The sequence below is a fragment of the Anopheles coluzzii genome, chromosome X (genome assembly GCF_943734685.1).
Source record: "Anopheles coluzzii chromosome X, AcolN3, whole genome shotgun sequence".
In the NCBI taxonomy this organism is placed as follows: Eukaryota; Metazoa; Arthropoda; class Insecta; order Diptera; family Culicidae; genus Anopheles; species Anopheles coluzzii.
The window spans coordinates 7318268-7336916 of NC_064669.1; the positions used below are offsets into that span (position 1 = coordinate 7318268).

Sequence of the window (18649 nt, forward strand, 5' to 3'; positions counted from 1 at the left end):
GATGGAGCACAGACACGGGCCTAAATAAAACCTAATGTTTACCTTACCATCACATGTTTTTAGTTTTGCTTAGCAGTTCGATGCTCAATATAATAATAAATGAATTTTTCCCAGCAGAGAAAAATGTATTTCTTTACAACATTCTATTTCCTTCACATAGTGTAAAAATTCAGCTTGCTAAAGTTTCCCAAATAAATCAGTAAGACTGATGGCAGTGCTCCATCGGATGCAATGTTGTTGGATGTGATGTCAACTTTTGGTATGGTATTTGACAGATGATGTCGGAGTATCAACAAATTCTGGTGTCGTTGGACGCCGCATTTGATTTTATTCCAAGCGCCAGAGATTAAGCTTAACCGTAGAGTTGGTAATCAAATTTACACACGTAAGTTGGTGGCCGACATACATATGATAAAACTAACGATCTATTTGTAATTTTAAATCGCTTGAATTTGAATTTTTTCTCCATACAAAATATATGGAATACCCGAGTATGCTGGTTGCCAACTTACGTGGTAAAATAATTCAAAATAAAATACTTACAGCTTGTTGAAAGTTACGATTTATGCACCAAAAAATCGGAAATTAATAGTTGAAAGGCTACGGGAAATTTCAGGCCAATAAAAGCAATGATTCAAAAGTTATTACAGTTTAAAGATTAAAGTTTATACCCGGGTATGCAGTTGCCAACTTAAAGGTTAAAAGTCTGTAAAATCAAACATCCATAGAGGAAGAAAACACGAAGGCTCCGTAGCTTCACTCTAGTTTGCTCAATAGATGGCGTATTATAACTTATCATTATATTGCTGTCCTTTTCTTGCAATTGATTTCTTTTGAGGACTTTATTGATTTCTTTTTGATTGAAAGCTTGAGCCGTTTAGAACCCGTTAAGTGGTCGTTTGGTGGATTTGAGGCACTTGAGTTGCTGAGACGAACTACAGAGATTGAACGAGAAAAACTACTGCGACCGAAGATAGCCCAGATTGATAAAGCTTCCCAGCATTCGCGACGAAACAATCGAAGTTAGCCATACTTTCGTGCTAAAACGCACACGGTTTGACAGATCGAAAGTGTCATCAAAAATTGTCGCAGACGATTGTTTGGGTCGCCTAGAAGCAGTGTCACTGTAAGTGTAGTAGCATCACAGCCGCTGGCACAAAATTGCACCCAAGTGGTGACGGTTTGCGCATCATCGTACCATTACTTCCATTCGACGTTGATTCGACGTTGGACCGGCCGGCCAGGCGGCTCAACCCCGCACAGACGTCATGGACGCGGTTTGGAAAATGCTAGCTGGGAGCATTGGGGTTTCGTTTGGTGGTTTTGTACGCAGCTTGGCCACAGCCCACTGTTGGCCACTTGTTGATCGCGGACCTGTAGCAACCTTGGGGCACGGGCGCAGGCAACAGCAGGCAAGTTTTTTGACAGCATGAAAACACTTGGCTGCTCTTTTTGATAACAAGCAGACACACAATAAACAACGAAAAAGAGGGTAGCTCCCTGCAACATTCAACGTTGGTTTTCTGCGAGCCGTGTGTGATAAGCGTGTGCGTTTCCGTGTGTGTGTGCCTGTGTGTGTGAGGGAACCGTGCAAAATCACTGTGTGTGCCTGTGCGTGCCGCAGTGCCCCCAAAAGGTGGGCTAGAGCGAGGGGGTGGGGGTGCAAAATGGCGAACGTGCGTGGGGCGATGGCTACTGGTGGAGCTGGGCGGGCGGCAGCAGCCTTCACGTCTTCCTAAACAGGTCGTCGAATTGCTCGCTCCAAAACAAATCGCCTCCAGCGCAACGAACCGAGGACGTGGGTGTGTGTGTGAGTGTGGGGAGGGGAAGGTATCCTGCAAGCCCGCGCGCTAGTGTGAAGAAATACAAAAAAAGGGAATAAAAATCCAAACGGAAGGAATACAGCGGCACATACGGAGTGTTCTAAACACACACACACACACACAAACACGCGCGCTCCGTTCGCTAGTGGTTGTATAGTGGTTTTGGGTAGTGTGGAGTGCGTGCGGCACAGAAGCGGAAAGCGAAAAATTGTGGTGTGTGGTGGGCGCGCGTAGGTGTTGCCGAGAACCGCAGCTGGGGTGGTGGGCGGTGGCATGCTGTTATCGGTTGTGGTGGTGGTGGTGGTGGCGGTGTAGCGGACACGACAGCCCTTTCGGAAGTGTGTTTGACCGGCGCGAGTCCCCGACTGATTGCCGCAGCCTGCCCAGAACTCTGCGACTTCCGCCCATCGCTGAAAAAGGATGTGGTGGTGGTGGTGGCGGCGTGCGTAATCAACCCGCCTCCGCCCACGCGACAAACCCTCCCTTTTTTGTTGTTGGGTGCATCCCTCCTCTGCAATCAGTTCTGCAGTTCAACAACAACAACACAACCCCCTCCCCAAACCGATTCCGAGGTCGGTTTCTGTGGGGTTGGCAAAGATTTTTGGACAAAACCGCAAATACAACAACGAGAAAAAAAAATCAGCCCCCCCCCCCCCCCCCCCCCCCCGTGACCGTGAACATCCGTGAACCAACAACCTGCCTGCACGAAGCACGATGCACAGCTTCTTCAATGGTGAGTAGTGCGCTGCGAACTTTCCTCACTAATTGCATGTTTGTGTGTGTTTTTTTTTTCGTCTTTTTTTTTGAGTGGGCTTACGCCAGCACTGGAAGGTACAAATGCGCAACGCGGAACGAGGAAAAACCAAAAAAAAAACCAAACCAGCAAAAGATATTTGCCAAAATTGAGTGCGATCGTCATCCGCTCCTGTCTGCTTCGTCTTTGGTCCTGCTTTATTTTGGGGGGCGGAGGGGTGCGGATTCCTCCTGCAAACGGGGGAAATGGGAAAACCATGACGACGGTGTTGATGATGATGCTGTTTGTTGTTGGACCAAAGGGAAGAGGGCTGCCAATGGGGAAAAGCAGGCACGTAAATATAGCCAACACACAGAGGCACAACGCGAAGGATTGTTGCTGAATTTTTTTATTATTATATTGTTCTATTCACGTGCACAGCGCAACATGCGCAACGAAACGGAACACATGTTAGCGAGCCTAGCGGGCGTTCGGTAACGAGAATTAGGGCGAAGAGACGAAGGAAGAAAGGGAGAGAGAGAGAGAAAAAAAGATAGAAAAGAGAGAGAGAGAGATGGGGAATTTTAAAATGATAGACAGAAGGCAATTGCCCCTATTCGCGTGGTACGCGGTAGGGCGGTAGGGTGTTTTTTTTTTCGGTGTTTGCCGATAAAACCGATATTTGCAAGTTATAAATTCAGTTTATGAAGCTGGTTGCGCAAAAAAAAAGGCGCACAACACTCACACAAACACACACATTCAAAACGGAAAAGCTGAAGGGGAACAAAAAACAGGAAAGCAGGAAGGCCAAAAATAGGGATTTGTCGAACGAAAATTTATTCTTTCGTTTGCTGTGCGCTGTGGGCCCCACACTTACCGATCCTCCTTTTATTGCTGTCTCAGTTCTGGTCTGCTCTGTCCTTTTTTTATTGCCGCGCTCTTCCAATGCGGTCGGTTTTTCCTTCCCGCGGCGATATTTATAGCGCGCTTGGCAATAATCAGCAAATAGTGAGTGTCTAAATTTAGAGCCGCGGTGCCGGTTTTAGTCCGCCTAATCTTTTCTGGCCACGTATAGGTATATATATATATGTATATGTATACATGCGCATACATTTCTATACATTTATATATTGCAAGCGCGCGCGTCGCTCGACCCCACCGGCAGTGGCCCGCTTCTGGTGCGATCCGCGATTCGTGGCTGTGCGGAGGTGGCGGTACATGCTTTTGTTTTTGTTTGCGCGCGCGCGCGCGTGTGTGTGTGTGTATGTGGTTTTTGTTTATGTTGACAGTGTGAGGGCAGGTTCAGTAGGGCAGGCAGCACGGAACTGCAACCCTACGTCCTGCCGGAAGTTTTGCTGGTGGTAGCTGGTTTTTTTTTCTTAAACGATTTAAAGGGAAAAAGTGTTGCCCAACAACACATCGCCGTGTCTCAGGGGCACGCGCGACAAAGCACAACGATATCCGACCCGAACAACGGTTTGCATTTAGTTTTGAATTTTTACGCATTTTTACGATCCCCAAATCGACGCTTTTGTCGATGCCCAGAAGGCCCTAAGGCCCAGGCATGATCGCCGATGCAGCAAAGTGATGACGGAAGTAGTCGCCGTTTGAAGAACAATCAGTCGAACTGCCGCATCAGAGCATCCCGGCCATCCTTATGAGTGCCTAGCGTTATCCTTCTAGAGATGTGCGGTGTACTGGTACCAATTGTGGGCTACGACGCACAATATTTGTTGCTCTGAAATTCAGTCAATTTGTTTTCTGAATCCACGGATCGATTGTTTTGAAATCAGCTATAATACATTTTAAAACATTTGCGCGCTCCATTAGTATGCACCGTAGGATATTAGAGATTTTTGAGGATTCAACCATAATCTTGTTTTACCATTATTGATACAACTTAACGTCGCAGTAGGCTAGGCATGCTTTGTTGCTTGTGCTTTGTACAGCAAAGTGTACAAGAGAACACATCCGGTATCTCGCTGTTATTTTCGCAATTTGACGTATAAATCTACGCTTTAAGCAACAGTTGAGTGACTTTCATACGAAAAAGGCGTATGCTGAACATCGCTCGTATGGTGCTAGTTCTTCCAAGAGCACTCTTGTTCTTCCCTGATCGTTAGTTTCAGCAACTTTCGGCCAGACTGTAAACCGTTCTTCAAGATCCTTGGACAATAGGTACGATTCTTCATTTAAACCGATTCGAACAGATCATTCTGATGTGCGTATTACTACATGTATGTATATGTATATGTGTGTAACCCTAAGGGTTATAACTAGTTTTATGAATCGCTCGTTGAGATTCATTCATATGACTATTCAGCGATGAGTGATTCTATTCCCGATTCGAAACTCTAAAGTTTTATTAATTTTTGAAGAATCTGGAATCTTCAAAGAATCTTCAATTCAAACATATCTATCTCCAGAAGGATAACGCTGCCTAACTCATAAAGATGGCCGGGATGCTCTGATGAGAGAGTTCGACTGATCGTTCTTTAAGGGGCGACTACTTCCACCATCACTTTGCTGCTTCTCCGATCATGCACCGCTGAAGATGCAGTTAGGTCTGGACCATCGGTTTAAAGAATCTTTGAAGGTTCGTGAATATCTAAAGTTCCATGAATCTCGAAGAATCAATCAATCTTTAAATATCATTTAATCTATAAAGGATCAATTCATGAAGATTCATATATATCCAAGAATTTATGAATCGCTGTACAACGTGTATAACTTTCAAAATATTGAATGTGCTCGATCCCATGGTGCAGTGGTAAATTCGCACGGCATGCTCTTCGTGGGCTTAAGTCTGGCATCGACCGGCTCCACGTAGCATAACAGACTACTCGACTGCGTGGTACCAAGAAGTCTCGAATGCCTGTATAGGCTGGACCACGTAGGTCTTTACGTCAAGAATAAGAATTAGAAGAAACTCAAGCTTTATGAATCTTTTGAGATTCATCAATCTTTCCTGCTGGGATTCAGATTCATTGAAACATTTTAAGGATTCATTCTGATTCATGAATCAGAATCAGATTTACCCAACACTAACTCTAACTGTCAAAAATGTAAACAAGTCAGTGACAAGTAACTTCCAAGTAATGCACGATGTACACGAAGGAGGTCGTATCAAATTCTGCACCGATAGATTTATTTCACCGCAGAAGCTTGAGGATGTTTTGGAGAAGATAAATTTTAAGTTCGCCACTAAACATTCTGCCGGAGTTATGGTTTTTGGAGCAGTGGCTTCTAATGGATTGAAAATGTCTCCAGGTTTCAGCAAAGCTGCATTGCAAGTGAATGTTGATAGCTATTTTTGGGTATTTTAAAGGATTAGATCCTACCTTGGATCAAAGAGAACCATCGATGAGCCCCATCGGGTCATTTTACAACAAGACGGAGCGCCTTTTTATACTTCTAAAAGCACTCAAAAAGAGTTGCGACGTGGTCCGGTCAACAATCATTCTCCAGGATGTTCGGTACCTGGTTGCAGCCTATCATCCATGTAGACACACGATATCTGACAGGTCTTGCTTTATCGGATCCAGCCTTCGAGCTCACTGCGCTCCCCTGCGTCTCGTGCCAAACTCTGGAGCTCGCTGTCGAACAGCTTCTTGGTGGGGCAAGAGTATCTGGCATCCTCAGCCCCAGACTTCGTCACAGTCAGGATAGTCGGTTCGCCGTACACTTTAGCAAGCTCACGTGGTGCATCCTTCTCCTCCAAATTCAATACTCGAACACACCGCCAAAGATGGCCCGATAGATGCGTTGCTCAAACACGCCCAGAGCGTTGGGATTAGTGATGGGAGCTTTTAATCGGACCTACCCGATTCATATTTCCGTGTTCGGCATCAATTCCGGAGCCGATTTCGATGCTGGAATCGATTTCGATTTTAGAGCCGATTCCGGAGTCGTATGCAGAGATGGCTCCGAAATCGATTCCGTAATCGGTATCGGCTCCGGAAGCGGAATCAACCTGGGAATCACAATTTGCTTCGGTTACGGAATCATAATTGACCCCAGAATTGGAATTAGCTCCAGAATGAAAACCAGGAATATCCATGAGAATGGATCGATTTCGGAACCGGTTCTGATTCCGCAGTCAATTCCGGAACCGATTGCGGAATCCATTCCGGAAACCTATTCCAGTCCAACTCTTTGGAATCGATTCCAGAAAGCATCGGAGCTAGCCGGAACCGATTCTGACAAAAACTTCATTTTTCCTATCATTGTTCGGATCTTCTGCTCCAATGATTGTCCAAGACTCTCATATCCATAGAGGACCACCGGGCACATTCAATGTGGGAGATATCTCTCATTTCTTGCGGTCTTGAAGTCTTCTGGATCTCAGCAGTTGGTGAATCCCGTAGGATATGCATAGGATTTCTCTGCACAATGCGACTCCGGATTTCGCTGAAGGTAGCAGAACTCCTCGTGACTTCCCAGTATAGTGGGTCCCGCTGCATGATGTTCCATAGTAGAGATAATTTGTGACAAATTCACTCTCTGTTCAGTGATTAGAATGGCTAAAGAAATTTGAATCTTAGAACTCACTGTTTAAAGATCCATTGAAGGATTTGCCTCGAACACTGTTGTCTCTGGGACACTGCACTGAGACGGAAATCGGAAAGAATAATTCGCGCAAAGTGCGTAGACCATTATTGTCAGTGGCCGTTGGTGCGAATGTGTTTGATTTGTTGTTGTTCTTCTTCTTCTTGTGCGGACATGTTCCAGAATCCAGGCCCACAGTAAGGATCATTATTTATTGCTTTGTTCCCATCCATATTGATTGCACATTATTGCTGCGATGCAAATAGATTTAATTGGAATTTATCAGCGAACCGGTGTGTGAGCCTTTTTATAGTTTATGTGTTGTGTTGTAGCAAGCCGAAGCCGTGCCCCTGTGTGCATTAGAAAAAAAACAGAAGAAAAAAAACGGATGCTCCGCGCAATATCCGCCTTTCGCGCTCAGTTCGTCCTGCCTGCCGCCTGCCCGTGGCAGACTAGGACAATGCCGAAGCGAAACATGTACTTATTTTTGTACACTCCACCCCCGGCGTCCGTAAACAATCGCTCGCGCGGTGGGAGAGAAAAAAAGGGAAGCAAATTAAAAACTAATTGGATGCGCTGGAATATGCGGAAGCCCCCGTCCTATCAACGCGCACAGGGAGAGAAGCGTGTATCGGCTCCATCCGGCGCATGGACGGATTTGAGTTTAGAAAAGCGGAAGTTGCCTTGTTATGGGGTTGTGTTTGCCTTTGCTTGGAAGAGCATTTATAGCACTGCACGGAAATACATCATCATCCTTCCCGGTCGTCGTCCTGGTGGGTGGTTTGTGCAGCTTGTGCATCTCTAATGGAAACGTCGGTGGCTCCCCCTTCAAGGACAAAGCAGCGACACACACACACACAGTGCAAGTGCTGCGGACACCATTAGCCAGGATGTTTCATATCCGGCTTGGGCCGAAGGACACGCGGCGTGTTTGCATTTGGAAAGATGGTGCCGCATGGCGGGAAGCAAGAAAGGGCCGCAATAGGGAAGGAAACTCGAGAAAGGTGTGTACGGCCGCAGATCATTACCGAGTGGCAATGGGAGGGGGGGGGGGGTCGACGAGGGGGAACCCCTCGTCCAAAAAGGGATGGGCCCAGGACGCGCCAATGTAATCAATGCATTATTAGCCTTCGCCTTGATGCTCTCTTGGTGGGCGTGGGATTGCGGAGGGAGCTGGGATGAGGGGAGGCGGGCTGGGATGAGGGGAGGCGGGCTGGGTTCGTGCTATGCCATTTTTCTCTCGCCATATGCCACAGTCCATATCGATTTAATGATCCCAGCACGAACCAACAGGGCTCCCTCCAAAAGGGGGTGGAGTGGGGGGGGGGGGGGGAGTGTTGGGGTGGAGGAATGTCCTCCGATGCTAGAACTAAGTGGCAGTGCCCTCCCTGGCATGCTCTGCTCTAAATGCGGCTACCGTGTTGCCGCATTACCGCCCCCCCCCCCCCCCACCCACCATCCCAAACTGCCGCTCCCATCCAGTGGGGGAATTTGCTGGAAATGAAATCGAGGAAGTGTACTGCGAACCACAGAAAAAGACGCTGGCCTACGTGACGTGGAGAAGGATGAGGAGGAGGACAAAGAGGCGAAGAAGAGGGACCATTACCGGCCCCGATACACAACCCCTGGGGTGCGCGCTGATGGGGGTAGGTGGTGCCGCGGACCGAACAGAGAAGTGAGAAAGGGGTGCAGGGGCTGGGAGGTGGAAAATCTGAGATATATTTATAAATGCCAACAAGTGCGCAAACCGATACGGCGCAGTAGCTATTAATAGCCTTTTTCACAATACATAGTATTCACCGCACACAGCCACAGCAGCAGCACTGTCAGAGGGAGGAGGGGGGTGGCAGCTCTCCTCTCACGGCGGGTCTCACACTCTGGCACAGAAGCGGTGGCAAATCACCCAACACACAGACACACACACACACACACACATTGGGTGGGTTTTTGCTTGAAGCAATGGTGCTCTGGTACATCATGACAGCACACGCTATCCGACGGTCCCTGTAGTCGTCGGTTCGTCGTCATTGCCCTCCCCCGGTTCTTCCATTTGCGTGTCTGGTTTTCCCGTACATCATCATCATCATCATCATCATTGTCGTCATCCGTTCGGTGGCTGGCATCAGGCACCAGGCATACTCGGTCTCCGGCAGCAAGGGATCTAATTCAATTGCAATCTCACTCCACCGGGATCTGCCACTGGACTCTGTTTTTACTGCCCACTCTGCGAGGGCTTCCTGTGCCGGTAACGCTTGGGTCACTTCCGGGTTGGAAGAGGACTTACAGCACAGGATCGCTACTCTAGATAGTTTTTGCATTTTACATTTTTGCTTCTATCTTTAGCGACACAACTCAGCTAGAAGTTGTTGTCGCAGTCATGTACACCCGCAACAGCTAGAAGTTAGGCACGCAAAGTGTTTTAATTGATCTCCAGGGTCATCGCCAATGCCTAATGTCCTGGAGCTAAATGCCAAAATGGCTGTCATGGCTGGGATGTCATAAAGTCATCCGCACTGCTCAGTTTATTTTGAGCCTTGCTTGACTCCGATCTCGGCAATTTTACAGGTCCACATCCTTGTACATCCTGATGACCTTGGCTATCTTCGCTTTAGCTGCTGTGTCCCAGGACATAAACCGTAGAATGTGTGTAGAATATCTAGCCATCAATCGCGATGTTATTCTAGACATATATCCCGCGTGTGAACTACGTGCAATGCTTTGTGTTTTCCGGCTTTGTCCAGTAATATCTTCAGAATATTCCAAAACAGAAAGCTCTGGCGTTGGTTATGTGTAAATCTGCTGCTTTGGGGGCTTGAATTTGTCACCTTGAATTTGTCACCTTGAATTTGTCACCTTGAATTTGGCATATCTTCGTTTAGGAGGATACTAGAACAAGCTATATAAAAAAAAAAACAAAATGGACTTAATTTTCCAGATGCGTGGGTTTGTTTCAAAACACAACGTTTCAACAAGATCAGGCAACGCCCGAACTAACAGAGGTCGTAACAGGATCAAGTAAGAAAAACACAATTCCAATAAAATTGAGATGAAAACCAGTAGATTTAATTTACCCAATAAAATCTAGTAACCTCTGCTCCCATTGGATATGAGAAGACCTATATTATAAGTGGAAGCACTCATCTCCTAGGGCCAAATAATAGTCCAGTGAGAAGACCTCCGGGAATCGATACTCATCCGGTCTTGCAGGGGTCGGTGCGTCTACCCCTAGACCGATCGGTTCACGCCGCTGATGTGGCGCCTAATTGTAACCTAATGCTTCATCAGCTTCACCCAAAAAGTCATCTCGCTGGATACGGGAAAAGTCTAGGTACGCTGGATACGGCAGGACGGGCGTGTTGCTCGTGACGATTCTGCCTTCCCTCTCCTCATTGCAATCGATACTTTTCCATACTTCATCGGAAGCGTATTTATAGGTGCAGTCATTTTCCAAGAAATCGCGATAAGATTAGCATCGGCTTCAAACGCCCAATCGTGATTGACGTTGTACCCGCCGTAAGATGTATTTTGATTGACACAAAAGCGTTACAGGAAAAAAAGGCGATGGCGTGAACGCGGACAACAGTGTAAATGACAATCTTGCCCGGCGGCAGCCTCTAGAACCTCGTGAAGAGATTGTGATGGGCCAGCCCTGCTGGCGAGAGGATATATCTGCCTCTCCCACGCCTTATTTGGTGTACTGCCTGCCTGGCTGGTGTTGTGATAACTTGGCCGTTCGGCTGCGCGATAACTTGATGCGGTCATTTGGTCAGGTCGTTGGCCGGGCAAATAAACGCAAAAAAAAAAAACAAACCTATGTATATGTAACGGCTTCCTTTGTAATTTTATCGTAGGGAAGTGGTCGTTCTGGTCGGGTTTTGCGCAAACGATATGCGGTTTAGCTGTCTTGGCTTGCTGCCCAGGGACAACAACTCTCTGCCCCACTGTGTGTGTTTGTGTTCAAATGGGCATCTAAGGATGTAAAATTTAACGAGCATTCCGATGTGAGAGCTATCATCATTCCATCCCCCCCCCCTCGTCGTGTGCAGCATTGCAAACCCTTCATTTTGCGGTCGTTTGCTCCCGCGATGATGGCCGTCGTCATCACTCGAAATGCTCGCAATAATAACTCGTGCGATCGTGGAGCGCTGTGATTCTTCAAAAACCACCGGCGCACTTTTCGCAAGTGCGCGTGACCTAACCCTCCTACGCCCACCCCCGGCCAATGTTGGTGAAGAAGAGAGGTGGGGAGGCTCTGGCGGGTTTTTTGTTTTGAAAATTTCCTGGAAAAGCCGACACCGTTGGAGTGAGGTCCTATTTTGGATACCGAACAAGACGTCGGGTTGTGGGGTCGGACGCGGAACTCAAACCGTTTTGCTTTGTGGAGCAATCGTGTGCTGTGTGTGTGTGTGTGTGTGTGTGTGTACCGCCCAGCTGCCAGATTCACCACCGGGAGACACATCGGCAACCAGATGGAGCAAACGAGCGAGATAGAGAGAGAGAGAGAGAACGTGGCAGAGAGATACGTCAGGAGAATTGAGTGATTGCACAGTTACTCCACTACTGGGGGGCCGCAGTGTGTTGTGTCAGCAAAATAGTCGTTGCACTTCTCCCCTTACCCCGCTGACTTTCCGATTTATCAGGACACCCCCCCCCCCTTCTCTCGCTCCTCACCCTGCCCCATGTGGGATCATGTGGCAGTGGCAGTGGTAACTCAATTGTAGGGCTCGTTTGTTGTTTTTTGTTCTCTCTCTCTCTTTCTCTCTTCTGTTTGCTTTCTTTTTGTTGTTGGTAGGGTCTCTCGTTTGCGCCGCTCGTGTGTCAATCGGGCAACGGACCGCACGTTTGGCGTGACGTTGAAGGTAGGTTGTGCGGTTTACCGCGAGGGGGCGATTTGGGTCTCTCTCTCTCTTTTTCTCTCTCTCTCTCCAATGTATCGGCAAGAACTCTGAAGGTGGAGGGGGAGCAACTACCTAATCCGCGCGGTACGTTTTTAGAGGGTCGCTCAAGATTTCGCGATACACACACACACACCCACACACAAACAGACACAGAAACACTGCAGTAGAGTCGCGGAAATGATGATATATTTTCATAATTTAAATCACTCGCCAATGTGCAAGTGGTCTTCTCGACTCTCTGGCTCTCCTTCTCTTTCTTTCTCACACTCTCTGTGGTGTGTCGTGTGTCGACAATTGTCAACACGGGTTCGATAAATATAGCTAATTCCCTACGCTCACGCTCACTCACTACCCCCACAGCAACGCACATGTCGGTGTGCCCCGCATCTTCTACTCGCTCGTGTCGGCTATACAGCGGGCCCAAAATCTCTCTCTCTCTCTCTCTCCCTCTCGCTCGCTCGCTCTCACTCTCTCCCCAGAAAACCGTGCGCACCGGCTCCAGTGCTTCCACTGCTCCATTTTGTGCTCCCCTTTTACATTTGCTCGTGGTGTTGTGTTGTATTCTCCTGGGCCACACTGACACACCGCACAGGCCCCACATGCTCCACCGACGTCGCTTTTCCGAGTGGCTCGAGCTAAATTGCGCTCTCCCCCTCTCTCTCTCTCTCTCTCGCGCTCATCTATTTGCTGGTCGCTCACACTGCCAGCCCAGTACAGGGTTTACCAGTACAATGAACAACTGTCCACTTGTTTATAACAATAGTCGTTTTGAATAGACACCGCTGTCTACCACTTGCTCACACGTCAGATGGTGTAAGCTACTCTGTCCAATTCTATAACACAATTTTCGCCTTCGATTGCACAACGGTCGGATTCGGCACGGTTTCTTGTGGTTGTTGTATAATTAACAAAATTAATGTTTTGATTTATTAAAATGTATAGCTTATACTGCATATTGCTTGAATAAAAGAAACGTATTTGAAAATGTTTTGTTTTTGCAAAATTTGTCCCAACAAAACAAACAATGCCGAATCTGACAGTAGCTAATCGAAGGCGAAAATTGTGTTATAGAATTGGACAGAGTAGCTTACACCATCTGACGTGTGAGCAAGTGGTAGACAGCGGTGTCTATTCAAAACGACTATTGTTATAAACAAGTGGCCAGTTGTTTATTATGCTGGTAAACCCTGTAATGAGTGGCGCGTTCCCGCACTCTCACAACAGTGTGTGCGCGCGCGAGCGAGCGAGTGAGAGAGAGAGAGAGAGAGAGAGAGAGGCAGAAGAGAACGCGCGTGTGTGTTGATGGGGCTCGCGCGCCACTACATGTTGAACGCGGCCGCTTCCGTGTGCGTATTGTCAGCAGTACGCTCCAAACGATCAGACGTGTGTCTAAGCCGCGCGCCCCCCCTGAGAACTAAGAAGAAGAAGAAGAAGAAGAAGGAAAAAAGTGCCACATTTTCTTAACAAAAGTTTACACCCTAAAAACAGTTGTTGCGTGCGTGCGTGCGTGTGTACGTGTGTCTTGCCTGTGTGCCGCCGTGTGTTGTTGTTTTCTATGTGCTCCATGGTGCGTAAGGAAGGCGTGGGGAGGGGGAATGGGAATGAAAGGGGAAGCAGGGAGAGGGGGGAGGGGGGTAGGGGAGCTGTTGTGTGTTCGAATGGGCGAATATTTCGATTTGACTTTCGTCGCGCGCGTGTGTGTGTGTGTTTGTGTTTATGTGTACTGTATGTGTGTTTGTGTGTGCTTGTTCTCCCCGTTACTCTTTATCTGCTATTTTCTTCCAAATCTTCCACAACGGTTTTTTGGGGTGGTTATTTATGCGAAGTGAAGGGGGGGAGGGGGTGGATTGTGATGGGGTGACTGATGATTGTGTTGATGTTGATTTTCGCTTATTCGCTTTAGTGTGCTGTGGTTCTTCCACACACAAACATGCTCTCTATCTCACGTACACACACACATTCTCCCTCTCTTTCCCACTCCCTGTTACACCATCCCCAATGTAGCTCCCAACGTAGCGTTTTGAGTGAAAGGAACTGCCTGCGACTGCGGCTGCTGGTTCCCCTTTTTTATGGCTCAACCACACTATTATCAAGCTAACCAACACTTCATGCCGTATCTACCCTCCCCCCCTTCCCCGCCGCCCCCAACCCGGGAACAAACACAACAAGCAATAACGAAAACAAAACAACAACAACAACACAACCCTCAACCCCGGTCCAGCCGGAAAGATTCGCAGAGCCCCCGGAGTATTGAAAGCATATTGCAGAGCATGCAAGCAAAAAGAAAGAGCAAAAAGAGGGTGGGCAGATTAAAAAAAAAAAAACAAATCAAGATTCGAACAGCGCGCGCCCCACGCGACCGTTTGATGGTTGTGTTGTTTGGACGCGTTCCACACACACACACACACACCCAACCCAGCCTAACGGTTCCACTGGCCCGACGAGCGGCGGTGGTGGTTGTGTGTCACTGGTGTCACAGACTCCTCGTGCGTGCACCCACACCCTCCAAGGAGCGGGACGGCTACGCGGAGCTGTGGATCGGTTTTTTAATAATAATAATAATGAGCAGCGTGTCTTGGAAGCAAAATTATTCTTCGCAAAGTGTATGTCCGCTGTCACAACATCCAACACAGCTGTGCACATCCACCTGTATGTGTGTGACAGATCCGCTACAACAATCGAGCATATTTTTAAATCCTTCCACCCCATTGCTTCCGCATCTGACCCCCCCCCCCCCCCCAAAGCAGAGAAGATTTGTTGTTCCTAGCATGAACGTGTGTGTGTGAGAGAGAGAGAAATGACAAAAAACCCCACTCCCTCCCGCCTCCCACAACCGCCTCCTTCGTTAGGGTTCTAAGTTCTATAAGAAAAGGTTTTGAGGCTTTTGCTTTCGCTCTCTTGCTTTTGAGTCGCGCGACCATTGCATGATTCAATGTTGCATTCGCCCTCGCGTTGGCCTCTGGGCGGGCTCGATGTGCTGCGGGAGGGACGTGCGCGGTGTTGTGAGTAAATAAAAACAACCACCGCGCATCCTCATCATCTCCCAGTCGGCTTTAATAACGACGCGTCTCCGCGTTCCTCCACGACGACGACGCCGACGGACCGGCCGGCCGCACCGGAACTTTCCACAGTCAGAGACAGGGCAGGGCTCCGAAGTCCACTACGAAGTAGCGGGCTTTTCCATCAACAACACAAAGGCCCCTCGCGCACGTTACGCGAAGGAAAAATAAGAAAGAAGGAAAGAAAACGATCCTAAGAGCGCGATCGCGCGTCAATGCCGGGGCCCGCGTTATCACGATAATCACACCGAGCAGCTCTTCGAGACGCTTCCGCTTGTGCGCTTGTGTTTTGAGTTTGTTGCTCAAACGTTGGTGCACAAACCTTACCGCCTGCTGCAATCAATACCGCCAAGGAGCGCAGCCCTTTACCACAGCGCGCTGCTGACACTGCTCAATCGATGGCTGAGATGGCTTGGGTGCCGGGCGTTTGGTGAGGCCAGCCAAACGGGTCCGGCGCCTGGCAAGCTGGTCGCAGGAAACACTTTTCAAGGCCATGCTGCCATACGGTCTTGGGAAAAATTGAACGAAAGCTTCGTGTGTTTGTTGTGTGGACGGTGTGTGTGTAAGACAGGTGTAGGTGGACAATGTGCTGTTGTTGTTTTCCCCCCAAATAGAGTTGTAGAATTTTGCGTTACGTAAACACGAAGAGTTTGAGGAACAAAAGTATCCTGACTAATTTAAACTTGATTCAAACATAAAGAAGAATCTTTTTTGTGGTTTACGGGCATTTTGGTCCTTCTTTTGCTTTATATGGGCCTATTTGTGCTGCCGTTTGCGAGACCGCTTCGTGGTGCAGTGGTCAAGTTACCGAATGTTGCACACTAGAAGACGAGCGTTCGATTCCAGTGTTTGTGGTGTTATGTCATTAGCCAAAAACTTTTATCCTGTGGGATTAGTAAGTTTTATAATGTTAAATAATTCCGGGTACGTGTGTTATTAAGTAAGTGTGATCATAATAGTTATTCACGGTAAGAAGAAATCAATCAGAAAGAAGTTTGCCCATTGTGTTTCGGACAAGGAGGTTTAAACAAGAAATACGTGATTCGTGCGCATTGTATTGCAATTTAGCAACATTAATGGGAGGAATGCTTATTCGTGGTATCAGGTTTCATAGACTTCCAAAGCGTCGTCAAAGGTTTCAGAAGGTCATGAAAACAGGTACGAGTGGTGTGTGTGGTGCTGCTGGTCTTTTAATGATGCTCACCTTTAGCTTGGTTGGATTTAGATGATCAATCTTCACTGAGTTAGAATGGTGGTGGCCTTCAGCAGCTCAAGCCACTTGCAGAAAAAAAAAGTTTTGTAACGAAAAGGTGAAAAATACCATTCTGCTCTACTTGTTCGTAATTACTGCTGCAGAAGAGCATACTTACTAATTTATGACACAGATTAAGCATGCTTTGTTGAATTGGTAGTCATGCAACTTACGATCATAGATCTTTTGCTACATCTTGTAGCCAGGTACAAAATACTCTCCCTGATCAATCAATTTCTGCTGATAGATCCCCCCCCTCCCCTTCTTTTTATGTATCTCTCTCGCTATCTATGTTTCGATTCGATCTGCTTCATCACACTACTCCAGCTGTGAAAATACAAAGTGTGCGGAGAAACAAAACCGTTTACAGGGTTCACTCCCGGGTCCGCTTTTATTGCTGCTGTTGGGTTTAAACCGGCACCCTTGGCCCCGTAATTTCACGCAAAGCGTGGAGAATGTGCAAAAACATCCAGCACCCAAAGAGCGCACAGTCTATTGGGCCTACTTTAATACACATGTGTGTGACCTTTACTATCCAGCGCCCTGTTACACGTTTCACACTCTGCGGCTGTGTTTAGTTTGAAAAATAAATAAACAATAAGGATGCTAGCAAACATATGCATAACAAGGTGCAACATTGTTCGAAGTTTTAGTCAAATACAGTAGAATGATCTCAACCCATCAGTGTGAAGTATTTTGTTCTTTTCTAGGGGAGACAACTTGAATTTTGTCCTGTTGACAGGTGGCAATTAATTCGAATCTAAAGCTATCACTTCGGGATGTTTTTATTCGTTACACCTCACCCATCAGTCCAATGATAAGATACTAAAATCAATTGCTTTGGGCAATTTTCTGTAAACCTCTCTTGTACCACAGCAGAGGCCTCATTATAGGCACATCAGGGAGCCACTGACTAATTTGTCTTGCGACAGATGATGGTTGTGTTTTCTTTGGTGTAATGAGACCGCAATCGATCATGCGGTACACCTTCAAGTGCTGTCCTCTATTAGACCCAGGCAGCAGCGCTTCAATACGGCGTGGCGCTTCAACAGATCTGCAGGCCCTCTGTAAAATGTGAACGCGTTGTTCAGCTCCGATTTTCTTGCAGTACAGTACAGTGCCCCATTGGTGAATGTTTGGCAGATGTAGAGTTACATTTACGTTGCTTTGTTTAATGATTGAAACCTACCAATATAATAAGCGAAACTGCTCATTTAGCAAAGTATAGCTGTCCTGTGTAGGGAATTTATTCGAATGGAGCAATATTTCAAAGTGCTTGCTACTGTATGCTTACAAACTGGAAACAATCGCTGCGGCCAGGTAGTCTAATGGAACAGACGGCGGTTTGCTGTACCGTCCGGAGGTGGTTCAATTCCAAAGGAAAGGAAGAAGTATAATAATCTCAAACGCCTGATCTGATATGTGTTAAATCCTCAAGAGGATGGCATCACAAATATGACTTACTTACGTCAGTGTAATACATTTTAAGGTATGGTTGTGTATGGAAGTACAGGAATTCCAGTGCTCGAGGACTTTCATTTAATGCCTGTGAAAGGTTTAAACCCTTTTAATTGGAAGCTCATGGAAGAACTCAGACACGATTGAGCTCCTAGTCGGAGCTACTGTGTGTACATCTCTCAGTCCGATAAGAATCTGGATGTTTTAGTAGGGGTTATGTGGAGTGTAAAGGATTTGTTCACATAGACACACACACACACACAGCCACATATATACATGGTCTTTGTGCGTGCCAGATGTGTCAGATCTCAAGTCATCGTGGATCCTCCGCGGACATTCGACTGCATCAAAGCAATCGCCGCCTCCGCCGCATTCTGTAGGCCGGCCTCCGTCCCGACAGCTCACTTTGATCGATTGCTCGGGCGTGCGAAGCCTCCGTTCTTTGTGTGTGCGCGCACGTAGAGCGGGGAATAAGGGCCTGAACCTGCCGTGCGCGGCGACCTGAGACGGGAGCTACTGAGTAGTGGCGTTTTTAGTACTGGCTGACCCGGACGGCAAAATACGGGAAGTTGATCGAATTTCGGCCGAGCTGTATCAGATTCGGCAATTAGATCCAACGTGGGAAAAGTGTGTGTCTCGCCACAGCTGTGTGGCTATCTAGAGGCGATAGCGAGCGAGCGACCGACCGAGAGATACCGTATGGAAACGTGCATTGAAACAGTGTATGAGAGAGCGAGAGAAAGATAGAGAGAGAGAGAGAGAGAGAGAGAGAAGGCTAAGCGAGATATGGAGAGCAATCGTTAGCTGCTGTGGAGATTCCAATTGAAATGTAGCCGCTGCTGAATACGGGACAAGACTGTGTGTGTGGGTGAGTGTGT

At 47.5% G+C, this 18649-nt stretch overlaps 2 protein-coding genes across 5 annotated transcripts in view; both read left to right on the forward strand.

The window, feature by feature from the left end:
* The window catches only part of LOC120959902 (rho-associated protein kinase 1), a 212346-nt gene that overhangs the window by 24291 nt on the left and 169406 nt on the right, over positions 1 to 18649 (forward strand). The window lies entirely within an intron of this gene.
* Positions 1028 to 18649, forward strand: part of LOC120956455 (histone deacetylase 4) — a 31222-nt gene continuing 13600 nt past the window's right edge. Inside the window, exon 1 of one of the 3 annotated variants that reach the window (XM_040377934.2) lies at positions 1028 to 2556. In XM_040377934.2, the coding sequence (XP_040233868.2) occupies positions 2538 to 2556 (19 nt within the window). In that variant the 5' untranslated portion in view covers positions 1028 to 2537. Of the gene's footprint in view, positions 2557 to 13243; positions 13570 to 16571; positions 18640 to 18649 lie in introns of those variants that run through there. The other 2 variants (XM_040377941.2, XM_049607990.1) reach the window with 2 other exon arrangements.